Below are 27,549 nucleotides of genomic sequence, written 5' to 3' on the forward strand. Positions count from 1 at the left end.
TCACAATTTAGCCAACTGACAGCGCCATTATTTTTTACTTCTTTCACATTTTTTCTCAAATTTTGAAGGAAACACAACAATAACGAATCATTATACCAATAGCATATCTGTAAGTGTCATTACTTTTCAAGGACATAAATTTCAAACATTCAAATAAATACAAATAGTAAAAATTTAGGGTCAAAATGTAAATTTTCAATTTTTGTATTTTTTTATTTGTTTATTATTATTCTACTATTATTAATATATCATAAAAATAAAAAAAATAAAAACACTAATGGGCTAAAACCCAAACAAGTCCAAAATTAAACCCAAGTATACAATCACAACGGGCCCAATCATTTTGCCCAGCCCAAACCCGTAATTTGGAAAAAAAATTAAAACACGAAATCGGAACCGGACAAAATTTAGTGATTACAAGTACCCCTCTTTGCTCATCACTATGAAACAGGAATAGAGTAAAAACTTAAAAGCACTGAATTTTGTTCTATTATCCAATTGTTTTTTCAAAGGAACTTGACTCATGATGCAATTTTGAAAGTAACGATTACTTCGGAAAAAAATCCACTTGACAACGAATTGGAAATTAAAATACCTCGGCAAGTAATAAAAACTGAAATGGATTTGGATGGAACCAAAACTTTGAAAACAAATAAAAGAGTGAAATTTAAAATACCTCGGCGTGCAACCCGGGGCTCAACTCACCTCTCGGATTATAAGTTGATCTTTAAAAAACAACAATTGAAAATACGTTAGTGTGCGACCCTAGGCTCAACTCACTTCTCGGATTATGAGTTGATTTTCAAAAAATAGAAATTAAAAATACCTCAACGTGCGACCCGAGGCTCAACTCACCTATCAGATTATGAGTTGATTTTTGAAAAATAGAAACTGAAAAATACCTCAGCGTGCGACCCAAGGCTTAGCTCACCTCTCAGATTATGAGTTGATTTTTGAAAAATAGAAATTGAAAAATACCTCAACGTATGACCTAAGGCTCAACTCACTTCTCGGATTATGAGTTGATTTTTGAAAAATAGAAATTGAAAATACATCAGTGTATGACCCGAGGCTCAACTAACTTATCAAATTATGAGTTAATTTTTGAAAAACAGAACTTGAAAAATACCTCAACATGCGACCTGAGGCTCGACTCACTTCTTGGATTATGAGTTTATTTTTAAAAAAGAGAAATTGATAAATACCTCAACGTGCGACCCAAGGCTCAACTCTCTTCTTGGATTATGAATTGATTTTTGACAAACAGAAAGGAAATTATTCTTGAAAGAGTCAGAGTTTCGAAAAAGATTATCATGTGAAACTCAAAAGCCTTCTTTTTCATTGATTCAGTGTAGCTGCCACCAAAGTCTCTTGCTCTACTAGAATGCCTGTATATGTCATGTATGATGTTATTATGATATGCACGTGTTTGTCGTAAATGTTTTTATGCCTACATGATCATGCCATGCACCTGGACTGTTTGTCACGTGCCCTTTTTTGGTCATGATTTTCGTGAGGGTCCACATTCATTGCCTCAATCCTTGACTTTTCTCTCAGATTTTGTACTTCTCCTCAAGTTCTTGTCATTAACCCACATTTCTTCGTATATTGCCCTCTTGCCCCCTGTTAAACTTTGCTTTTGCTTCGAAGTCTTCGATCTTTAATACTAACACATCGAGATATATTTGATGCATATGTATCTAGAACATTTATATCCTTCAACACCATGCAGAACACTTCTTTCTCTATATTTAACATTGAAAAAAATAGAAGGCGGCAACCGATATTTCCCATTCGAAAGTGCTTGGGGATGAAGAATTTGTCGAATTCCCATGTGGACTAAATCAAGTCAACTCTGAAAATTATCTTTCGATTTTCCATTGACATTCAAAATTGTCCCGATGATGTTCTCGCAAACATTTTTCTCAATGTGCATGACATCAAGATTGTAGCGTAAAATGTGATGCTCCTAATAAGGCAACTCAAAAAAATACTTCTTTTTTTCCACAAGTCTGTCTCATTAGGATCATCATCTTCATCAGATTCATCATTTGATCTTCTATTTCTTTGTGTGTTCGGCAGTTGGTTCATCAGATTTTATTTTTTTACTTCTATTTTTTCCAGAAGTTTCGGTACTAATTTACTTCTGTTGACTTCTGTTTTGTTTACTTTTGTTTTTTTACTTCTGTTTTTTCGGTACTAATTTACTTCTGTCTTTTTTTTCCAGAAGTTTGCTTTGAAATTGAGGAAATTTAATGTATTTATTCCTATGTTTCCCTAATTAGTTTTCTTAAAAAAAACATCTCCAATTGTTTAAATTTTTGTATGGTTATGTTTTAGCTTTATAGTTTAATTATTATTTTTGAGTTTTAAAAAGGAGTTTTAATTACCATTTTAGCTTTAAAACCTCTAACTATCGATTTTAATTATCATTTTTGCTTTATATGTTTCTAGCTCAATTTGCACGTAACTTCTAGAAATTTGAGTCAAAGATCTCTTCACTTGAGGACTCGAGAGATTTATCAGCTATCTCACTGTCTGACCTGATAAACTCTTTGTTTGCACTTGAGCAAAGGAGAGCAAATAGGCACGAATAACAACCTGAAGGTGCTTTCCAGGCAAAAGCCAATGTAGGCTCAAGTCCAAATTTGAAAGGCAAGAAGCCCTGGCACAACAGAAGAGACAAACCAAGAAGAGATGAAGGAAAAGGGGTGTTTCCACCATGCACTCACTACAAGGAGACAACACATTCAGAGAGGTATTGCTGGTATAGGCCAGACATTCAATGCAAGAAATATAAACAGTTTGGCCATGTGGAGAAAATGTGCAAAGGCAAGGGAAAGGAGGATGCTCAGCAACAAGCTCGACCTGCTGAGGACCTTCAAGCTTAGAAGGAGCATGTGTTCACAGCATCCTGTTTTGTCAGCACAACAAAGGCCAAAAGTGATTGGTTAGTGGACAGTGGCTGCTCACACCACATGGCAGCTGATGAAAGGCTGTTTAAGGACCTAGACAGAAGCTTTACCTTGAAGATCAGAATTGGAGATGGAAACTTGATTGAAGCCAAAGGCAAGGGTAATGTGTTAGTAAGCACTGGTTCAGGTAATAAACTGATTACTGATGTGCTCTTTGTGCCTGATATAGATCAGATTTTTCTTAGTGTGGGCCAATTAGTGGAAAAAAGTTATACCTTAGTCTTTAGAAATGGTTGTTACATTGTTCAAGACTCACTTGGTCAGGAACTGGTTACTGTAGCTATGAATGATAGATGTTTTATGTTGGATGTAAGTCAAGTAGAGAGAAAGGCTTACACCAGCCTTGCTGGTAGCACTGATCTCTAGCATAGGAGATTAGGCCATGCTAATTTCAGGTCTCTTGATCTGTTGCATAGGCTAAATTTGGTTAATGACATGTCTAAAATTGAAGTTAGTGGCACTGTTTGTGGGGTTTGCCAGCTTGGTAAGCAGGCTAGATTGCCTTTTCCTACTGATAATGCTTGGAGAGCTCAGGAGAGGCTCAAATTGGTGTATTCTAATGTCTGTGGTCCTATGAAAACTCCTTCAATAAGTGACAACAAGTAATTTGTTCTGTTTATAGATGACTTAACAAGATTTTGTTGGGTTTATTTTTTGAGGCAGAAGTCAGATGTGTTTAAGACATTTTGCAAATTTAAGCCACTTGTTGAGAACCAATCTAGTTGCAGAATTAGAGCCTTGAGGACTGACAATGGCTTTGAATATCTTTCTGATAGATTTCAGAAGTTGTGTGAAAGTGCTGGGATTCATCATCAACTCACTACTGTCTATACTCCTCAACAAAATGGAGTATGTGAGAGGAAGAACAGAACTGTGCTTGATATGGCCAGATGTATGTTATTTCAGAGCAAGCTTCCAAACTAATTCTGGGTTGAGGCAGTCAACACCTCAGTATATCTGCTCAACAGGTTGCCAACTCGAGCAGTCAAAGACAAAGCTCCTTTGAAGGATTGGCATGGACTCAAACCAGTGGTAACACACTTGAAAGTATTTGGTTATGTGTGCTATGTTCATGTTCCAGTGGAAAAGAGAACCAAGCTTGAAAGTAGAGATGTTCAGGAATTTTTGTTGGCTATAGTAGTAACAAGAAGGGCTACAGGGTGTTTGATCCATCAACAAAGAAGGTACTGTCAGCAAAGATGTGAAGTTTGATAAAGAGAGGGTATGGAGCTAGAATGGTGTTGAAGCAGGCTTGCTTGAGGAAAATCAGTTGGACTTGGTTACTGAACCTACGGAAGAGGGATCAAATCTTGATGCTGTTGATGATGCACTAGTAAAAGGCACCAGAACCTTAGCTGATATTTACCAAAGGTGCAATGTTACAGTAGTAGAGCCTACTGGCTATGAAGAGGCTGTCAAGGATAAGAACTGGAAGAAGGCTATGGAAGCAGAATTGGAGATGATCAACAAGAATTAGACTTGGGAATTGGTGAACAGGCCAGACCACAAGAAAGTCATAGGTGTTAAGTGGGTGTTTAGATCCAAATACAATGCTGATGGCTCATTGAACAAGCACAAGGCCAGGCTTGTGGTGAAAGGCTACAGTTAGCAGTATGGAGTTAATATCATGGAGACATTTGCTCTAGTAGCAAGATTGGATACAATGAAGCTTCTATTTGCTTTAACTACTTAGAAACAGTAGAAGGTTCACCAATTGGATGTAAAATGAGCATTTCTGAATGGCTTTCTCAATGAGGAGATTTTCATCGAGCAACCAGATGGATTTAAAGTTGCTAGAGAGGAAGACAAGGTGTACAGGCTGAGAAAGGCACTTTATGGCCTAAAGCAGACACCAAGGGCCTGGTATGATAGGGTTGACACCTACCTGTCTAAGCTCGGGTTTGAGAAAAGTGTTAGTGAAGCTACACTTTATGTGAAGAAGTCAGAATATGAGACATTGCTGATTGTTTCTCTTTATGTGGATGACTTGCTTGTAACATGAAGCAAGAGTGAGCTCATTGATGAATTCAAAGTCCAAATGCAACAAGTATTTGAAATGACTGACTTGGGGATCATGACTTACTTCCTTGGTATGGAAGTGCATCAGTCTGATCGAGGCATTTTCATCAGCTAGCATACTTTTACCTTGAAGATTCTTGCTAAGTTTTGCATGCAAAACTGTAAAACAGTCAGCACACCTGTTGCTCAAGGTGAGAAAGTGACTAGTAATGGAGACAAGGAAAGGGTTGATGAAAGACACTATCGAAGCCTAGTTGGTTGTTTGCTATATCTAACAGCAGCTAGACCAGATATTATGTTTGGTGTCAGTTTGTTATCAAGATTTATGCACTGCTGTAATGAGGCTCACTTGAAAGCAGCAAAGAGGGTTTTTAGATACATTAAAGGGGCTGCAAATTATGGTGTGATATTTGAAAGTGGAATAGAGCTAAAACTTGAAGGATATTCAAACAGTGACTGGGCAGGTTCTCTTGATGACATGAAGAGTACCTCTGGCTACTTTTTCACACTTGGATTGAGTGTGTTTTGTTGGAGTTCGAAGAAGCAACAGACTGTTGCTCAGTCCACAGCTGAAGCAGAGTACATTGCAGCTGTAGCAACTGTTAACCAGGCCATATGGCTCAGGAAACTCCTTCAAGATCTCAATGAGAATCAAGTTGAAGCAACTGAAATTTGGGTGGACAATCAATCGGCAGTTGCTATAGCTAAAAACCCTGTGTTTCATGGAAAGACTAAGCACTTTAAGATTAAACTTCATTTTGTTCGAGAGGCTGAACAAACAAGAGAAGTCAGCCTTGTTCATTGTATCCCAGGGGCTCAATTGGCAGACATATTGACTAATCCATTAGCAGCTACTCGATTTGAAGCCTTGAGAAATGGAATTGGTATGTGTTGCATACAGTCCAAGGAGGAGTGTTGAAAGTTGGCCTGTAATGCAACATGGAACCAGTAGCTAACTATCATCGAGTTCAGCAACAGCAAAGCAACATGAAGTGCAGTATTTGAGTTTGACCGAATACAACAGTAGCTTAGTTCATTTTGTTTCAATGTAAACTTGTTTAGTTACAAATTTGTGTAAGAAAGTTAGTAGGATTAGTCTTTGATTAGTCCTTGATGTAATGGCTGATTGGTCAGCTACTTTTGTGTATGATTTTAGCTATAATCTAGTCATGTATTAGTGGGGGCAGTTAAGCCATTAGGTAACTGTCAAGTTGATATTTTTTGTAACTCCAATATATTTCAAAATTTGAATAAAAAATACTTGTTGTTCAGTTACATTTTTCTGAGTGTTCAAGCTTGCTTACTGTTTTCTTTTCTTTTGCTTCGATTTCCATTGGTTTTTTCTTTGCAAATTGGTTCTTTTGCTATTGCCAAAGTTCCAACAAGTGTGTTGTTTCCTTGTCCTCTTTTGCCTCTTCTTCCACTCATCCATTTCAGAGCCTCGAGATGTTGGATCTTAAACATCTGCCAAAGTTGAGTGCCCTTATTATGAAAGATCCAGGAATTCGTTCAGCAACAACATCAACAATGGCTCCGTCTACCACATTTTCCCATCTTAAGAAAATTTATGTAGTAAGATGCTCAATTATGAAGATGTTGCTTCCACATTGGTTGCTTCCAAACATCTAAAACTGGAAGAAATTTGGGTGTTAGAATGTGATGAGATAGTAGAAATATTGGGAGCAGCAACATCAGAAGTTGAAGAAAAAGGGAGTGATGCATTAATCAAATTCCATCTTCCCAAATTGAGACTACTGACATTCTGGGAATTACCAAATTTGAAGAGCATATGCAGCAAAAGTGGACTGATGGTTTGTGATTCTCTCCAAGTTATCGAAGTTTTTAGAGATTGTGATAAACTGAAGAGAATTCCTCCATTTGTTCCCCTTGTTGGCAATGGGCAACCATATGCGTATGCTTCACCTTATCTTACCATCTTCTCAAGCACATAATGGTGGGAATTGTTGGAGTGGGACGACCATCCAAACTTTAAAAATGTTCTTCGCTTCAACCCCGTGGAGGATAAGAGGTATGAACCATTTATGGTTTAGTTTATTTTTTTATTTTGATAAATCTAATTTCTCCATATTAATAAAATTTGAAGTATATTTGTGAAGATGTTGAAGAGAAAGAGAAAAGGGTTGGTGGGAAAGAAGTAGGGGGAGGATAGTGAAAAAGAGAGGAGAAAACGAATGATGAAAGTAAAAGGTTAAGCAAAGGTAAATAAGAAATAAAACTACCTCCACTTTTTAAACATTTCCCCCCTCTTACCATTCCTTCTATTCTCTTTTTATTCTCTAATATGTACATATACTTACCAAAATAACCTTCTAAATATTTATTATTAAAATATTTATATTAATCAAAATGATTTTAGGTGACACAAAACTTATTTCCAATAAAAGTTAGGAAAGTATTGTAAAAAGACATAATATTTTTTAATTTCCATGTAAAATTTTTAGAAACATTAAGATTTAAAAAATAATAATTGCTTGTTTTTAAAAAAATAATATTTATTAAAAAATATAATTGGATTCATTCATATGTAAACGTAATGATAAAGATTAAAACAATAATGTACTTTCATAAAAATATGATATTAGAAATTAAAAGTGGAAATTAAATAAGATAAATTCCTTTTCTTAAGTAATATAAAAATTGTAGGGATTAACATAGTTAATAATATTAACATATTTCTAAAATTAAATAATATTTTAATTTATGAGGACTAAATGTGAAAATGAAAAAGGTGAAATCCCTTTTAAAATAAATTAAAAACATTAAGGGGATTATGTTGCAAATAAGCCCTCCACGTTTCCCATATATAAAAGACATTTTCCTTTTTCTTTTAATGTGTGATGGATAAGTTGGAAAATAAAAATAAAAAAATACTTAGTTTCCTTCCTTTTTTTCTTGCTTCATTTTGTTGTCCGACTTTTTTTCAAAGCTGAAGGTTTAAATTTTTTTAGTCTTAAATACTGAAAATATCATAGGTTCTCAATAATTATGAGTTTGTAACGCCAGAAAGTTTACATTTTTAAAATATCATAGGGACACAAACGTGTATCCAGACCGTGTGTGGCTATGTTAGTGCAGGGTTCACACAGGCCAAGGACACTGGCGTGTGTCCAGGTCATGTAACACACTGTTTACAAAATAAAGATCACACGGGCGGATGACACAGCCGTGTGTTAGGCCATGCGGGACACACGGGCAAGCAAACAGGCATGTGTCAGGCCGTGTAGGACTACACGGGTGTGCGGGCCAGTTTATAGAATTTTTTCATTTCCTGAACTTCGTTTGAAATGAATACAAGCCTTCTGTAAGGCCGTATGAACTGAATTAAATTGTATAAATTGATATTCTATTATCTGAAATTGAGTACTAATAATCTGTGTGTGTATTGTGTATGACCAATGTTAATAGTATCGATCTACTGTATTCAAGCATGAATTGTATCTAAATATCCGCATCTGTATTAACTGTCATGTGAAGTCTGCATATGCATTAGGTGGAAATTGAACAAGAAGGAAGTATTATGTTCTGACATAACGATTAAATTAATCACTGTCATATGTACTCTGATCTGGGAGCTAGACTGCAATTTCTGAAATGTGTCAGACCGACCCTATATGGTGTGTAGGGTTAGATGGGTAATAAGTATCCTATTTCATGTGTTAGGTTAGTCGGAGATAGTGTGTAACGGCTAGGATTAAGAAAATTGCATATGTTCTATTCTGTTCCGTATCTGATTATAGTTTGATTTGATATCTTTCTGTATGGTTTTGATCCGTAAATGAATGAGCTATTTCCTAAGTCTAAATCGGCATTTGCGCTTGGACATCTACTGGTTTAATCCACACTCTATTGAATATGTATATAGTTCGTTTCTTTATGAGATATTAAATCATTTTGTTGTTGAAAGAATTATAGGTAAATCACAGGCTTAGACGAGTCGGTGGATGGGGAGCTCAGTTTCACTGTTTTAAACTGTTTAGTAGTACTAGTATTGTTAGTTGTTATTCGTATTTTCAATGTAGTTGCACGATAAACCAAATTTCTTGCCTTATTAGTTCTTTAAATCTTATATGAATCTGAAGGATTTTAAAGCTAAGTTATGAAGTTGCTTTATTATTATTATAGTTCGTTGTAACCCTCCAGGCTTGGCCTTGTCGTCTAGACTAGGTATGGAGTGTTACATTCCTTTATAATATTTAGCAATGCCGACAATGTTAAAATTTGGCCCGCACGAGGTTAAAACGCTCGTAATTAATTTTGTTTTCAAATTTCATTGCGTACTTGCTTGACCTGATAGGATCGAAAAAAAAATTCATCTATAATAACTAGTGTTTTAAAAATTATACCAGCCGATCAGTCAATTGGATATGAAATCGGTCTAGAGATAGGAGTTGAATTGGTTGACTTGCGAGCCAATACAAATAAGTTGAACCAAGCTAAAGAAACCAATTGAACCAATTCTCTCTATTTTTTAATTTTTATGAAATTTTGATATTTTAAATTTAGATAAAGAAAGTATTATCTTTTTATCATTTTTTTACATGAAAATTTTTAATTGATTATTTTTAAAAAGAAATAGGCTTAATAGTTTGCCTAACAACAAAAGTACCAACTTGGGGAAAATATAGTTTTGGTAGTACTTTTAACCAAAAAAATATTTAGGTACTAAAATGGGAAAAATGATAGAGTTTAGGTACCAATTTATGAGTTAAACATTTTTCTAAAAAAAATGGATTTAACTGTTTGACTTACTATTTGACTAACAAAAGTATCAACTTAAGAAAACAAAAGTAATTTATAAACCACTTGTGACAAAAAAGATGAAAAAAATATAATTTAAATATTAATTGATAAATTAAGTCTATTCAAAATAATGGTATTTTAGATAGCAAAGGTATTGAAAATATCATTATAAATAAATACCATAATTTCCTTTTAAATAAAATAAAAAATAAAGTTTAAATATCATTATTTCTTCTTTCAACAATCATTCTATTCTAAAAATAAAAATAAAATAAAATAAAATAAACAAAAAAAATGAAACCAATAACCCCAAATAAAGTATTAATGATATTTTTAAATAAAATAAATTCAAAAAGTTTTAAAAAGTAAGACTTGATGAAACACTATAAATAATTTTATTATTAATTTTTGTATTACGTTGTGTATTTAATTTTTATATTTTAATTTTTAGTTTTTTAAATTTTAAAATTTTATGTGGTAATAATTAAATTTATTAAGTTAAATTATACTATTTGTAAAAGGGATAATGCACTATTTGCCCTCAAAAGTTATACTCAATTATCACTTTGATTCTTAAAAGAATTTTTTGTACCAATTTTCTACACGAAGTTTCTAATTATGAATCACTTTGCCTCACTTGTTAACTGTGTTAAAAAAAGATGATGTGGCGTGCTCTAGCATATCACGTGGTTCAAATTCTTATTTTCTTAAAATAAATTCTAAAAAAATGCAATAAAAAATAAAAAATATTTGAGAATTTTTTCTCAGCTTTTTTTAAATAAAAAATATGCAAATTTATAGCAAATTCCTAAAATTGAAAAACTATTTACATTTATTTTTTTTAAATACATAAAATACAAGAAATTCAAAGAAAACAAAAAAATCTATAAAATTTTAACAAATAACAAATGGAAAGTTGTATAAAATTTTCAAAATAAAAAAAAACATATTTCTATTTTTTAAAAATAGATAAAAATACAAAAGAAAAAGAAAAAAACATAAGAATTTCAAAAATTTCAGAAAAAGCTTAAAACAATTAAAAATCAAATTTACTTTTCATTTTTTAAAATACATGAAATATAAAAAAATTTATTTGGAGATAAATACAGAAGGTTTCATTGTTTTATAGAAATATATTAACTCTCTTTTACTAATTTTTTAGATTTCTCTTCACTTTTTTTTTGTATTTTCACTCTTCGTATTATATTTTTTTTTCAAATAATATATTTTTTTTGAAGTAAAAGGTTGGAACCTTATTAAAATTAAAAAGCCATCGTACAAACGAAAAAGTCCCTAAACACCAGAAAAAGAAAAGAAGAAAACAACCGAAAAAAAAACACTTAAATCCAGCCAGCATATGAGCTGCCCTCTCCCAACAGAGTAACAATATAGTGATGAATGAAGCTCTCCAAAAGAATTGTCCATCCAACATCCCGGCCACCCAATTGAACCAACAGAGACTTGTCGCCATGACCCCTGACTCCTAGATGTTATTGTGGTTGGATAGATGTCTGATCACCTGCCATCTTCGCAGCCACCCGATCATGAACAACATCAGGGCCATCCTCCAACAACCAACAAGCAGTTCAACAACAGAAACCCCTCTTGAGCCATGAGATGAGCAACATTGTTTCCTTCTCTGTGAATATGTTGGTATCTTCAAGTAGTGAATGTCTTTGCAAGTTGTTGAGCCTCTAGAACATATGAACTATATCTGAGGGATCAAGGAGAGGAGAGCGAAGTTTCATAATAACCACCAGAGAGTCCCCTTCAATCTCCACCGAACCAAACCCCATCTCCCTTGTGAACCAAATCTCTTCCACACTCAGCCATGCCTCCGTTGCCAAAGGGGTTGAAACATACTCCGTCCAGAAGTAGGTTGCCCACATTAGAAGGCCCAAATGATTCAAGGTCATGACCCCTGCACGTGCAACCCCCAAGTCCCTATGAAACCCCATATCAAAATTAGGTCGCATACAAGGCTCGACCGACAATCACCATGTTCGGAAGGTTGAGTCCTTCCGCGACCATGCACATCGAGTAAGCATCCCAGCCTTCGGACATGACCCAAAATAAAGGTAAGAAGCTCTGAATTTTATTGTCGTTTGCCCTCATGCACCAAAAGATTTCTCAAATACCAAATTGCCTAAATGGTGACAATTATTGTTAGACGTTGTGCAGGAGAACTACCACAAAGCAAATCCCACACCCAACAAAACAAAGAGTCGTTAACCTCATCCACATGCCAAGTGAAACCAAGGCTCAACCAAACCCAGAACAGAAATGGACAATCATGACAAGCATGAAGAGATGTTTCACCACCCACACCACATCGAGGGCACATCAGTCACCTCGAAGGTTGTCGCATGAAAAGATAAGCATTGGTAGACACATAGTTGTTTACGAATTTTGACACTATAATTTTGATATTTTCCTACGCAGGAATCTGCCAAAGAATTCTATAAATGTCCTTGATGTCTTGACCCACATTAATGTACTTGTCCTTCATCGAACAAGGAAAACCATGCAAAATGAGTCAATAGCCACTCCGAACCGTGTACTCTCGAGAACCTTCTAAGCACCAATTCAACTGTCAAGGCCCCCTACTGCGGCAAAGGAATGAAGAGGATCGTACGAGCCTCTAAGGCATCAAACATTGATAGAACAAGATCCTCATTCCACATATTCATATTTGTGTCAATCAAATCAACAACCTAATTAATACCGTTGACTCGTTGTGACTCCACCAGAAATGGTCGATCACTAGAGCGCCATGACTTGTCACAAACTAAAATCTCATTCTTGTTCCCCATCAACCAACTACAACCTTTGACAAGTAGGCCTTTCGTCGCCCAGATGCTCCTCCTAATAAAAGAAGGTTTGCTCCCTAATGTCGACAGTAGGAAATCATCACGCAAAAAATATTTTTCCTTGAGAACCCTTGCCATTCACAAAAATGATCCCCATTTAAATTTTTCTTAGTAAAAATGTTAATAAGAGGATTATAAGACATATTTGAACTGAAAAAAATAAAGATTCATTAATTACTATCTTTGTATTAAGTAAATATTTTCATTTCAGCAACATATCAAGAATGCAGTATGATGCATGCGTCTTGTATTAAAATCTTGATAATATTTTTTTTATTGCTACGATCATTCTCACACCCATCAATCATGTCGCTTTGGGGTCTCATGATTAACTAGTAAGAACATGGAATCAGTTCATGAATCTTAATTCTCAAGACTCCACAGAAACCAACGATCGTTTAACGTTTAGCCATTGCCTCTAGCTTAAATATCGTTTTTTGGGAAACTATTTCATAAGAAGTTCTTAAGTATGTAACTATTGACTCAACACCCATCATGAACATGCTTTCATTTGTGAGTCATCTTGGGACAATTTCACTAAGATTCATGCACAACTACTTATCCTGAAAAGTAAATCTCATTTAGTGAACCCAAATGATAAAGTTTATCTTGGGACAATTTTTTTTTCTTTCAATTATCATGTTACCATTTAAGGGCCATCAATGGAGGTCGTAGGTCTTGTTAAATGACCATCTCCCACTCAATATTTTAAAATAATATGAAAGGTTTTTTATCTCATATTTAAAGAATGATCATACAATAGTCCTAGTGACATTCTTAGATTATGACAATTTTACAATATTCAATATTTTTGAAAAAGCGCCGCGAATTCTTGGGGCTTTAGCAACATTTTTGAAAAAGCGCCGCTAATTCTCTATTTTTAGCGGCGTTTTTGAAGAAGCGCTGTGAATGCTCTATTTTTAGCGGCGTTTTTAAAAAAGCGTCGCAATAAACATTTTATCTGTCTATTTATTATTTAATTGGTTTATTTATATTAATTAAAATTAAAATTATTTTTAATTGAATAGTTAAAATCTTCAGAAAAAATAATGACATGTAGAAATAATTTAAAATAAAAAACATAGAAAAATATTTGTTAAAAATGGAAAAATTAAAATACTATTATTTAAAATAATTTTAAAGTTTTTTGGGTACATTACTAATTTTTTTAATTTATATATTAAATAATTTCTTATATAATCGTAAAAGAGATAGTATTTGTCAAAACCATTTTTTTGTGAAAATGGGATCGACTTGGATTTTAAAAATGAATACGAACATGGGAGTCACCACCGATCTTTTATTGAGGTGTAATCGGATCACCTTAAAAATGATTTTGGTCTACAAGTTTCAGAAAAAATGAGTTCAGGAGACAATTACGTAAGATGAAGGATTAGCACCCTCGTAACGCCCAAAATTGGTACCGAATTGATTATTTAATGTCTTAAATTCGAATGTTGAAAATTCGAAAAGATTGAAAAGCGATTCCCCTTTAAAAAATCTTTATTGAAATTTATTATTTTGAAAACTAAAAAAATCAGTCTTCTTGCTTCAATGAAGAAATCGAAACCCCGTAAGTTGGGGCACAACTCCTTGAAGTTTCAAAGACGACACATGAGTTTGCCTTTATTTAAAAACCTGGTCTCGAGATAACAGGATGTTGTATCCAATAAGTTAGGACACAACATTTTGAATCTTCGAGATAAGCTTTAATTGAAAAAGGAATACTCGGTTACTTAAATTCAAAAAGGAATACTCGGTTACTTAAATTCAACGAGGAAGATTGAGGCCCAGTAAGTTAGGGCACAATCTTCTCGAGAACCTTGGATACCGAGTCTTATTTTATAAATCCTTGAATGAAAAATGTAAGGTGATTAAATGACAATATGCAACGCGAAAGGATAATTTGTAAATAAATTATACATTAATCAAATGAATGGTAGATAAATACAAGCAAGTAATACACATAGCAACAATAATCTCATGTAAATACCCACATTGGCTAATAAGTGGAAACTAATTAAAATCAAGCAATTTTACATAAACACTAACGAAATATACAAATTTAAGCATAATTTAAGAAATAAATATAATATATATATTAAAATATTAAAATAAATTAACAATATTGAAATAAGTTGAAATGAATTAAAGATGTTAAAATATTTGAAAGAAATAAAATATCTATATAATAATACGAAATTAACAATAGATTATGTATGTATAATGAAAATAATTTAATATGAAATATGTATACATAAATAGTATTACGTAAAAAAATTTATATTTATACAAACCTAAAAATATGTAATGAGTGAATTTAGAGAAAATATATTGTAGAATAAAATAAATTCAAATAATATTAATAATAGTATATTATAAAAAGGTAAATACATATAAGATTTTAAAAGTAACTTAAAACAATAATACATATAAAATAAAGTAATGTATATGTAATAGGAAAATATATAAGCAAATAATATTATCAATAATAGCAATAATAGTAATAATATTAATAATAATGAAAGTAGTAATAGCAATAATTATAATAACAACAACAATGATCCTAATATTAATGAAAATATTAAACTAATTTTAAAAAAAATATATTAGATTGCAACTAAAATGAAATTAATCGGGGAATAATGTAAATAAAACAAAATAAGGGCTAATGTGCAATGCGCGAATGACATGAAAGGTTAATTTGGAAATATTCCCAACCCTCCAAAACACTGTGTTGCAACATGGACTAAAATAAAGCGAAAAATGAATTAAAGGGTGAAATTTAAAAAAAGAAAAGAATTTATTTGAACACGCCACTAAAGAGAGAGGACCACTGCGCAAATTTACCCCTGGGACAAAACGCGCAGATCCTCCCCTCGGGTCGGATCGCGCGGGTCACTAATTGGTGTGGCATTATACGACGTCGTTTTGGGGCCACTAAAGCAGGACCTAAACGATGTCATTTTTATTACCTTATAAAATCCCCCAAATAAAACCCTAATCAGAATTTTCGCCACTTTTACAGAAAATAAAACCAAAAAAATAAAAAATAAAACCTTGGGTTTTTTTTCTCTCCGCCGCTTTGGAAATTCAGGCTGTTTTGAGGCTTCCCGAACCTTGCAAGGGCTCCGATCGCGACGGAGCAAGCAGATTCAACACTTCAGGTAATTTCTGTTTTCTAATTGATTTTTTTTACACACAATGAATAAACAATAATAATAAAAAGAAACAGAGAAATCGAAAAAGAAAAGGAAATCACCTTAAAAACTCACTGCTATAATTTTTTTATTGATTTTTTAATCGATTTTCGTATTCCCCCTTTACAAATCCGTGTTTGGCTTTTATATAGCCAAAAAGAAAAATCAAAATCCCTCTTTTTCTATTTTTTGCTTTTTTTTATGTTTTTATCTCCCCTTACAATTTTTCGCTGTAAATTTATTATTTTCTTTGTTGTAAGTCCGTTTATTCTTTTTGCTGCTTTGGTTTATCGTTTGTTGCAGGGAGAACATGCGTAGTGCGAAGGTGACGTACTGCGACGTGAGCGAAGGCGTGCGAGGGAGCCTTGCTGACGTGCGGCGCACCCTAGGGCTTCTGCCTCCTTTGTTGCTGAAAACATGTTGTGGGCCTATTGGGCTAGGGTTTTTTGTAATTTGGGCTATTTGGATTTGTAATTAGGGCTGGACACTTATAGTTTTAATTTATTTTAATTTGGTGTTGGGCCCGAACTTAAAATTGGGTATTACAGTATTAATTTTAAAATATTGAATTAATTATCACTATAGTTTAGGGTTTTTGATTTAGGGTACATGGTTTAGAGTTTAAGGCTTATGAGTTATTATTTTAAGGTTTATGGATTATGGGTTTAAGGGTTATGGTTTATGGTATATGGTTTAAAGGCTGGGGTTTAAGGTTTAGATGTTATGTGTTTAGGGTTTAGATTAACTAGTGTTTTCTAATTTATATATTAATTAATTTATTATATAATTGTAAAATAGACAATATTAATTTGGTTCTTCAAAATCGTGTGAAGATTTGGTTCTTCAAAATCGTTTCGGTGTATTTAAAACTGTTAAAGCTGCATTATATTTGTTGAGGGAATAAGAAAACAGTAATACTGAGTTTTTAAACATTTTCAAAGAATTTGACATTAAATAGTTTCACAACATTTTAATAAGTACAAGGTTAATTTTCATTCTTATTCCTCCAGGGATATTGCTGTTATTTAAATTGTTGTTGTATGACCTTATCGGTTTGCATCATCTACACCAATTTAAATTTTGACTTTTTACTAGTATTTTTTTCTCTAAATTGTTAATGGTTGCTTTTACTTTTTTTAAATTTGTGCTTATGATTTTTACCAATTTTTTACTTTTAATTATTGATTTAAGTATTTTCAAACTTTTTTTTTTAATTTTGTTTTTTTCACTTAGAGTAAAGCGATTATAGTGGGTCCAAGTAAGCCCATTTAACCAATTAACCCAAAGCCTAAATTAGAATTCAAGACCCATCAAATGTCCACATGTTGATTCAGATAAAAGTTATGGTGTTCACTAGCAGCACCTAGTTATTCCCCTTTTATTTATATAAATATCCACAAATAAAAACCCTTTAATAGAAGCGAAACTAGAGGTGATGATGGACTGGGCTGGGCTTGAAATATGGGAGGGTTTGGGTAAAAATATAAACTCGAAATATGGGTTTGGGTAAAAAACGAGGCCCGTTTAGAAAACGAGCCGGGCCTCGGGCAAAAATTTTTTGGCCCAGGTCCAGCTCGACCCTAATATAATAAATATATATTTTTAAAAAAATTCTCATTTCTCCTCCCCATTTCCCATTTCCCTAAGCTCGTATATTTTGAAATTTATTTTTTTATTTTTATTTTAAAATTTTTAATTTTTATATTTCAAAATTTAAAATTTAATTTTAATTATTAGTATTGTCAAATTTGTTGATATGATATTTCATGGGCAAGGGTTCTATTCTAAAATTAAAATAAAAATTCTTTTTTTAACTCTTTATAATTTATAAAATTTTAAAATAGTAATGGTAAAATTATACTTTGGCCCTCAAATGATAAAAAATTAATTTAATCTTTTAAAAAACGGGCCGGGCCGAACCGGACTCGGGCTTAGTATTTTTTCCTCGAGCCGGGCCTAGACAAAATTTTAGGCCCATATTTTGAGCTAGGCCAAGGCCTAAAAAGCAAGCTAAATTTTTTTTAACCCGGCCCGACCCAAACCCGGCCCATCCCATTTATGATCACCTCTTCCTCAGAAGACCCATCAAACAGAAATAAAGGTTTTTTCTTTTTTCTTTTTTGAACTAAATATAAATAGATTTCAATCCTTTTTGGGGGTTTGTTTATTCTTTTCATTTTGCTGATTTTTTTCTTTTTTTTTCTCAGTTCAACATTGCAAATACGACTATTGGTTACCAAAAAAAGCTGGAAATTGATGATGACCAGAAACTGTGATTTTCTTCTCTCTCTAACTCATGAAATAGTTGGGTTTAAGTTGAATTCGTTGATTTAATTTCAGTATTTAGTGTTAAATTTAATGCTGCTTGTCTTAACCATGAAAAGACCCATATGAAGGATATGTCTTCTTTTTGGTCATGTTGTCTATATATATATTCAGGTTTCAGTTATATTTTGTTTGGGTGGGATTCAACTTTTCTGAGTATTTATAGAATGTGAAAAGTCAATTATGTTGAAGCAAAATAAAATGTATATTATTTGCTAACGAAGTTTGGATATCTTCTATTTGAGGCATGATTTTATGCAACTGTGAGAAAGAAATTAAAAAAATTCTGATGGTCTTGCAACACAAAATCAACAAATGGATTTGATTTGTAGGTCTTTCCTTTTTTCATTTAGATATGAAGTGGAACTTTTAATATTACGGTGGATTAGCCTTCTGGATATAGTTCACTTGTATCTAATCGGTGCGTCAAATATACCTTATAAGATAATAGCTCATCTATTAAATTTGTAGCTGATTATTATGTTAAAATAATAGTTTCTTTTAAGCAGCTTGGCTTGATTGTATTTGTGAGCATCCATTTACTCTCTTGCGTCAATGCTAGTTGGTAGTTGTTACTTTGTATTAAGAAGAAAGTATTCTCACATTGACATTTGAAAATGCAGTCGAGCCTTTTTTGACAAGAGGATCTCACAGGAAGTCAATGGTGATGCCTTCGATGAGGTATGTTTCCAAGTTACCTTTAGCTTTTCGTTCACTGCCTCAAGTTTCTGCTGGTGCATCTGGACTTCATAACTGCAATTTGCTCACCCCTTAATTATCCTTCAACAGGAGTTTAAGGGCTATGTATTCAAGATCATGGGAGGCTGTGATAAACAAGGTTTTCCAATGAAGCAAGGAGTTCTCACTCCTGGATGTGTTCGTCTTTTGCTTCACAGAGGTCTGTGGATTCTGAAATATTTTTCCTTGTTCTTATTTGTGTAGAAATGTTTTTTCGGTTAATTAAATGTCTTCTTTTCTAATTCTTTGAATAGATACTCCCTGCTTCCATGGATATGGTAGGAGAAATGGAGAGCGTAGGAGGAAGTCAGTTCTTGGATGCATTGTTAGTCAGGATCTTTCAGTTTTGAACTTGGTTATTGTGAAAAAGGGTGAAAATGATCTTCCTGGACTGACTGACACTTAGAAACCAAGAATGAGTGGTCCGAAGAGAGCATCAAAAATCAGGAAGTTGTTCAACTTGTCTAAGGAGGATGATGTTCGGAAGTATGTTTATTAAGCTGTGAGTTTATTAAGCTGCTTTTATGATAAAATTCAATGCATTTTCTGAGTACCATTTGTTCTTTCTTTGGTAAAAATTTTGCAACAATTCTGAGCTACAATTTTTGTTAAGCTTATCATGGATTTCGATTTTTTGCATTTCATGGTAGCTCTTTTCTTCTTTGTTTGATGCTTCACATCTGTTTTGAACATTTTCAGGACGCAGTTGATAACAGGAATGTTGCAGTAAATTCTAGGAAGCCAGAAGTTAAAAATGATGTAGAAGAAGAGATGTCTGTGAAGCATCTGACAAGGAAGAAAAGAGTCATTTGTGAATTGCAAAATCAACTGGTTAACCCCAAACTTGTTGGCCATTCAAAGAAGAAATCCAATCACTTTCGTGCTCGTGGCTGTAAAGCAGCAATTGAGAGTATAACCAGCTTTCTCTGCCAAAGAAGCTTGTACCCTTCAATCTAATAATTGCTCATTTAGTAACCATGTGATTTGTATTTATATATGCAAAGCTACATGACTTGTTTTTATCGAGTGATAAGTTCAGTGGGACTAATAAGCACCAGTTACTTTAAATTTTCATGAACCCATGGTATCATAATAGAGCGTACATTCTGGAAATGCTTAAATGTGTACTGTTGAGTATATATTCAGTGGCTTTGATCACTGAACCTTAACAAATTCAATATCTGAGACTTCTTATGTAGCATAGAAGAATTAGATGATAGAATTTGTGGTAGTCTAATCTGGTATGTTATAAGATCAAAATCTGCAATTAGAATGAAACTCAAGGAAAATTTTATCATAGAATCTAACCTATGATTAAGAAGAAAAATCGAGGTAAAAGCTTGTGGTTTTTTTTGTCTTTCCGTTCCTTCTCTATCCACAGTACGGGTTTCAGAAAAAGAGCTTCGCTCGCTCTTGCTATTAAAGTCGGGTTAGTTTCATCTTTGATCTTCTAATTTTCCTTCTTTGATTCGTGTTTTTTTGTGTTAAAGTGTCTGCAATTTTGTTTGGTTTTGGAGAAATCTGGGATTATTGTTGTATTTTCTGAAACTGATCTATTATTGATGGAAGTCAACCCCTAATATAGGGGTTTTTGAAAATGCAGCAAAAATCAATATAGGGAAAAGCCTAAGTTTAAAAAAATTCTAAAATAAGAATTTAATTGTGATATCTAAAGTAATAAACACTTAATAAAAATTGTACCTTTTCGATTCGTTTATGATGAATGCTTCATTGAGTAGTCTTTTCTATTATCCTCAAGCTCACAAACAAGTGCAACAACTAAGCCAATGTTGATAGCACTTAAAGGCAATGGCTGAAGCAAACAACAATTGAAAAAAAAAATGAAAGAATCGGTGTTGCAAATTTTTAAGATTAGCACAATGGCCACAAGGTAATTGACGGCTATAATAAAGGGCTGATTGACAAATGCACAGCAGGCTAAAACAACAAGAAATTGAAGCTAATCAGCACCCAAATAGCAGGCAGCACATTTAGATGGCAAACAGTACGAGGTTAAGCAACAAAATTGAAGCAAATTAAATAGCAAGTCAGTAACAAAAGGAACCAGTAGCAGCTAATTGGAAGTTGATCGATAAGTATTTGGTAAAACAACGTTATTCGGCCAACATGCAAAATAGTACACATGCATACACCACTCACAATTGATTTGAATCTCACACCTCAATTACAATCCATAGAATATTAACAATTGACCGGAGCACCACTACAACTCGGATTCGTCTCGATTCCTTCTTAACGCTACACCGGTTTTGTTGCAGGCCCATTTACTCGGTGGCCCACTACCCGTTACAAGCCCAAATGACATTACAGGCCCAAACAGCCCAGACCCAAACCAACCATGGCCTAACTTAAAACAATTTCAGCAAAAATTAAAAAACCTAACCCTAGGGCGCCGCATGCTCCACCTGTTGCCACCGCCCTTGTCCCACGCCACCACCAACTCCCTCACCTGCCCTCTGACTCCCTGCAAGATGAAAGAACACGCAAAGTAGAGACCAAGCAGTAGAAAATAACATTTTTATTGTATCATTTTCGGGGGGATAAAAGGGAGCTTGATCATCGGTAATCAGGGGGGATTTTTTTTGTAAAAAAGAAAACCACATCAGAAATAAGAAAAGGAACAAAGGTTGCTGTGTTCTTCATTTTATTCTTTTTTGATTCGTTTACTTTCATTTATTTTTAAACAAATCCGTTAAAAAAATATATCAATAAAAAGGAAAAGAAAAAGGAGCGCACCTGAATCGCTCTCTGGCTCCGTCGACGGAGGTTCTCTCGCCGTCGTCGGCCCGGATCTGAAGGATGGATTCTGAGCCCTAGTCCCGGCGCTCGTGGGGGTTCAAGGACCCGACTCTCAAGTCGCCTGGAGGCAGGGCTTTTAAAAACCCTTTTGTTGTGCTTCTTTGGCCGCCGATTTTGTGGCGGTACGGCGGACGGACGGTCAGCGGCGAGAGCCCAACCGTTGGAAGGCATAGGGAAGCTTTGAGAGCTTTCTGCAGTTTTTTGTGTGGGATGGGGAAAAAATGAAAAAATAAAAGAAATGGGTGCTTTTATAGCAGTAATAAAACGGCGCCGTTTTGGCCCTTAGGATCCGCACGCGACCCGACCCATTCCAGGGGATCCGTGTGTTTCTGTTCAATGGGCTATTTGCAACCCAGGTCCTCCGCTTTTATGCTTGTCTTCAATTTAATCCTTTCACCCTTTCGTTGGCATTTATTAATTTGGCCCCGCAGTTTTTGCGTTTATTTCAATTCGGTCCTGAATGAAATGACGGGCTAGAAGTTGGGGATATTCTCCCAATCGGTCCCTTGCTCTTGCAGCGCATTTTATTGTGGTCCATGGGAGCCCTTTTCTATTTATTTGCACTTTAGACCCCATGTTTTGTTTCTAAATTCAGTTTAGTCGATTTGTTTATTTATTTTAGTTATTTTATTAATAATGTTAATAAATTTGATACTATCATGGTTATTATCATGTGTATTACTGTTGTTATATGTTATTTATATTAACTTATTTTAATATCAAAGATATTTGTTTTTATATTGATATTACTATATTTATATTATATTGATATTATTTATATCTTTCTTATTTTTCAAACTTTGTTACATGTATATAATGAATATATCTATATACATAGATTTTTTTACTCGTGTATATGCATACATACATATTTATCTTTGGTTTTATATTTCTAAAATACATATGTACATATTTACATTGTTTTATTATATATATACTTTTATATTTTATAATTTTAATCTTTTTGTTATTTACTTATTTATTTAAGTTCTCATGATTATTTTAAGAGAATGTTTTATTTTTATTTGCTTATACATTTGTTATTTTGTGAGTTGTTGGTTTGTTCCTTTATTTATTTTATTTTGATTGCTATTGCTCGTATTTTTTATACTTTTTATACTTTCATATTCATTATGGTTTCACCATGCATAAAAAATGTAATTTGCTTTCGTATTTTTTGTTACGGTTTTCGTGTTTTTTATTATACTCGATTTAACAAATTGGTTTTGAATAAATAATATTTCGTGTTTAGATTCGAGAAGGTCGTACCCTAACTTACTGGGTTTCGATTTTCACGATAAATCTAAATGTACGAATCTTTTTGAACTCAAATTTTAAATGATCTCGAAATTTAAGAAAAGGGGTCGCGTCCTACCTTACTGGTTGTGATCTCATTTTTAAATTCGAGATGGCCAGAATTTCTTAAATAAACTTTCTCATCCGCGTATCGAAAATTCGAGACATTGTGTCCTAACTCACTGGATATGATTCTCCTTCTCGAATAACGTGAAATATGCCCCTTTTTCCTAAAAATTTTCAACGTTTTAATACAAGGATCGTATTTTTAAAATTCTTCAAGGTTCTCAATTTTTGACATTAAGACATTAAGTAATCAACTAGGTACCAATTTTGGGCGTATCGAGGGTGCTAATCCTTCCTCGTGCGTAACCGACTCCCGAACCCGTTTTTTTTTTCTGAATTTCGTGGACCAAACTTGTTGTTTTAATAAAATCAAACCTTTTATTAAAAACCACCACTTTTCGAGGTGATCCAATCACACCTTATAAAAAAGGGATTGGTGGCGACTCCCGTTTCATTTTTCAAAACCCAAGTTGACCCCGTTTTCATCCAAAAAATGGTGTCAACAGGTTTGAAGATCTGCGTTAATAGTCGATTAACAATAATGAATGCTCACTAACCAAGCTAAGAGGGTTCAGTCAAGGGGTGAGATATAATGATGACAAGATGAGACTTAGATGGGGCAGCAATGCAGAAATTATGAGGGCAACAAAAACTTCAATGTGCGACAACAGGAGAAGGAGAAATGGACATCAATGGAGAATCAAAAATGGCAGAAAATTCTAAATGTAACACCCCTATACCATGTTCGACTTAAGGAACCTGATATAAGAATATTACATTTGGTGCCAAATTAATACTTGGCTAATTACTAATATAATTGAACATAAAAAACTAATACTTGGAACATACCTAATATTTTTCCTAAGTACATGCCATTCTAATCAAAACTTTAAAACATACCATATTGTAAAAAAACAATCAGATACAGAAGTATGAAAATTAAAAAAAAATTGTAAAAATAGTTAATTTTAAAAAACTTGGTTTTGAAGTTTTTACAAAATTTTTATTGTTCATTTTTTAAAAAATTCAGTTTTATTTAATTTTAGTTTCTTTAAATTTTTATTTTAAAATTAGCTATATAAAATTTAACGTATCATTTATTGATTTTAACAACAAAATAATTTGATTAATATAACATCAATTGTTTAGTAGATGAATTTGAAGTTTGAAAATAGATTTAAAATAATGGTCATAATTTAGGGGTGGTTGATGTGCTAATTATCAAGTGTGAAAATAGGACCCAAAGACTCATCTTTTTCTAAGTCGTCTCCTATCATAATTGCAAAATAAATGGATGGGGCCATTACCAAACCAATCAGTGCCAACATCAATAATTTAGCTCCCCATATCGAGGTAATCTCATAACACAAATCCTTTGAACCCAGTTGTCTTAAAACTTTTCTTAACATTTTAGTGCAACCTTGATTTTTATTTTTATTTATTTCCTTTCCCTTAAAAAGAAGAAAAGACCTTCAACTTTTTTTCTTTTTTCTTCTTCAGTTTTGCTTACTTTCTTTTGCTCCCAAAAACCAAGAAAATATCCCTTCAAATCCCATTTGATCGTCTTGAAGTAGCAAGGATCTTCTCAGCACCTAGTCTAGTTTGATTTTGAAGTTCCCAAGTGAGGTAAATGTATTTATGTATGCTTAATTTCTTTATTTTTTATTTTTTTATATATAAATTTGTTATATATTTCTTCATCTAATATTATATTTTTATGTTTTTCTTGAACTAAATCAGAGCAAAATAGACTGTTTGGATTTGCTTTTTTTTTTCACACTCAAATTCTTGGAATCAGTACTTCATTTTGAAGGGGTAAGTGGGTATGTTTATTATGTTTTCCATCATTATATGCATAATATTAAATGGATACCAAGCAGTACCAACATCAATAATTTAGATCCCGATTTTGTATAAAATTATTTAAAAAAACTCACAATTATTTATAAATAGAAAAATGTATATAAAAATTCTAGAAAAATAAAATCTTGAATATGTTGTTTCATAACTAAATTGTATGAGAAATAAGGAAAATCATCATTCAATAACATCCGATTACAAATTAAAATCAAAACAAAACAAAACAAAAAATGTTAGATTATTATATGTAATTTCCTGAATATTTCTCTAAACCAAATTAGTAGTATTATCAAGTTGAGTTTCATGCCCTTGAAGAACATCTAGAACTGATATTATAAATACTTATGAAATTGACCTTGATGCCATATTTTCAGTCAAAAGAATACAAATATGCCATAATTTTTCTTTTCCAAACTCAATTCGAAATTTCATTACATTTTAATTTTTTTCAGAATTTTATCTTTTCTTATAAAGTAAAAGCTATGTCAAGTAATGAAGATGTAAAAAACAAATGAATTTGCTTAATATTTTTTCTATGTTTGTTTTTAAAGAATGAGTATTGAAGTAATAGATAATATAGAGAAATTTTCTTCCTTTTTTTTTTATGTCAGGACTCGGGTCTTTAAAGTTCCTCAATCATTTTCTTCCTTCTTTTCAGAATTAGATTTGCTTTTTTTGCTTGAATCTTGACTTTATAGTCAATTTGGTGGGTCAGGTTTCTTGAAGCTTTAAGGTTGTATGGTCGTGGCTAGCGCCAAATAAAAGGTAAGTGCACAATGAGTTGAATTGATTTACTTATCTTTACCATGTTCACTATGGTTTGAACATTTTAAATTACTCTTATTTTCATGCAGAGTTTTTATATTTTTCTTTTTCAAGCTCAATTCAAAATTCCATTACATTTTATTTTTTTTTCAAAACCCAAATTGTAAAATGAAAATATATTCAGAATTTTATCTTTTCTTATAATGTAAAAGCCATGTCAAGTGATTGATAAGGTAAAAAAGCATAGAACAAATAAATTTGCTTAATAGTTTTTTCTATATGTGTGTTTTTAAAATAATGAGTATTGAATATTTCAATATAGATAATAGAGAGAAATTTTGTAGGGTTTAAAAATAATTATCCCTAATTTTCTCACTTTATTTATTTTTTAATTTTATAATGTTCCAAAATTTTAAAAATAATTTCAACTTTTTATCATTTTATATATTATCAAAATGAAATTCACCGAAAGTATAAAAATTTAAGACTAAAATTTTTATTAAATCATTTAAAAAGTTCCACTTAACAGTTGAGTGACAAAAAAATAATAATTTCAAAAACATTAGTGGTAAAATTGTAACTTTTTTAAATTGAGTGATTAAAACAAAAATTAGCAATAGTTTAGTGACTAATAATGTAACTTTTTTTGGTACAATGATAATTCGAAATTTGGCTATTCCTAAAAAGGGTGAACATTCGATCATATTTATTCACATATTACAAACATCTATATGTAAGCAATTCTCCCGAATTAAAATCAAATTTTAATATCAACAACTTTAACAACTCATAAATAGGAAGATAATATGTTTCAGTACACTTGAAACCACATCCTTCTACATTGACAACAATTACTATGACAATGAAGCTAAGACTCAATCCACAATACTTATATATTTTTGTTATACCTAATTAAAGTCATTTACCAGTATATTAGACATTCTTATACCCTACTTTCCCATACTTTCCCATTATTATCGTGATGATGATGATGATGTTACAATTGAGCACCAAGATCACTGTTATACTTGTTTTAATTGGTATAATAATAATTTTAGTCCTCTTTTCTTTTATATTTTCTATCAATTTGACTCTGATTTTGTATAAAATTATTTTAAAAAAAATTAAAATTTTAAAAAAAGAAAAATGTTTATAAAAATTCTAGAAAAATAAAATCTTGAATATGTTGTTGAATAACTAAATTGTACGAGAAATAAAGTAAATTACCATTCAATAAAATCTGATAACAAATTAAAAACAGAACAAAACCAAAAAAAAGCTTCCTCAATGTTTCTCGAAACCAAATTAGTAATATTATCAAGTTGAGTTTCATGCCCTTAAAGAACATTTAGAACTCATATTACCAAGGCTTATGAAATTGACCCTAATGTCATTTTTTTAGTCAAGATATATAACAAAATTTCCTTTTTCAAACTTAATTCAATTTTTCATTACATTTAAATTATTTTTCAAAACTCAAATTATAAAAATAAATTATATTTAGAAAAAAATTTATAACATAAAAGCTATGTCAAGGAACAAAGAACAAATAATTTTACTTAATGTTTTTTTCTACGTTTTTTACTAAAGAATGTCTATTGGATACTCCGATACAAATAACATAGAGAAATTTTGTAGGGCCCAAAAACAATTATCTCTCATTTTCTCACTTTATTTATTTTTAAAATTTTTATCTACTTTTATTTAATTTTTTATTTTATAATGTTCTAAAATTTTAAAAATAATTTCAACTTTTTACCATTTTATATATTATCAAAATGAAATTCACCGAAAGTATAAAATTTGAGGATTAAAATTGTTATTATATCAATTAAAGAAGTGTCACTTAACATT

General features: G+C 32.2%; 2 protein-coding genes and 1 pseudogene across 6 annotated transcripts in view; 2 read left to right on the forward strand and 1 right to left on the reverse strand.

Moving 5' to 3' along the window:
- LOC107903589 (disease resistance protein At4g27190) overlaps nt 1-27,549 on the forward strand; it is a 76,635-nt gene that overhangs the window by 44,270 nt on the left and 4,816 nt on the right. For 3 of the 5 annotated variants that reach the window (XM_041092334.1, XM_016829683.2, XM_016829684.2), the window contains exons 1-3: nt 24,432-24,696; nt 24,811-24,885; nt 25,646-25,695. The gene's annotated coding sequence lies outside the window, so the exon portion shown is untranslated. Of the gene's footprint in view, nt 1-24,431; nt 24,697-24,810; nt 24,886-25,588; nt 25,696-27,549 lie in introns of those variants that run through there. The other 2 variants (XM_041092335.1, XM_041092336.1) reach the window with 2 other exon arrangements.
- On the forward strand, nt 11,818-19,966 carry LOC107902243 (40S ribosomal protein S6-like; annotated as a pseudogene).
- Nucleotides 20,957-21,912, reverse strand: LOC107903590 (uncharacterized). Its single transcript, XM_016829686.2, has 2 exons — nt 21,646-21,912; nt 20,957-21,373 (listed from the first exon to the last, which is right to left on the reverse strand). Exons 1-2 carry the CDS (start codon nt 21,877-21,879, stop codon nt 21,269-21,271), a joined length of 339 nt encoding a protein of 112 aa, XP_016685175.1. The 5' UTR covers nt 21,880-21,912; the 3' UTR covers nt 20,957-21,268.

Source organism: Gossypium hirsutum, chromosome D05, assembly GCF_007990345.1.
Source record: "Gossypium hirsutum isolate 1008001.06 chromosome D05, Gossypium_hirsutum_v2.1, whole genome shotgun sequence".
Classification (NCBI taxonomy): Eukaryota; Viridiplantae; Streptophyta; class Magnoliopsida; order Malvales; family Malvaceae; genus Gossypium; species Gossypium hirsutum.

Excerpts from the sequence above, each read along its gene's own strand:
- LOC107903590 (XM_016829686.2), bottom strand. The coding sequence starts at position 21,879 with ATGCCTTCCAACGGTTGGGCTCTCGCCGCTGACCGTCCGTCCGCCGTA. Across the intron at positions 21,374-21,645 it reads GGAGCCAGAGAGCGATTCAG|GGAGTCAGAGGGCAGGTGAG; the intron begins GTGCGCTCCTTT and ends TTCATCTTGCAG.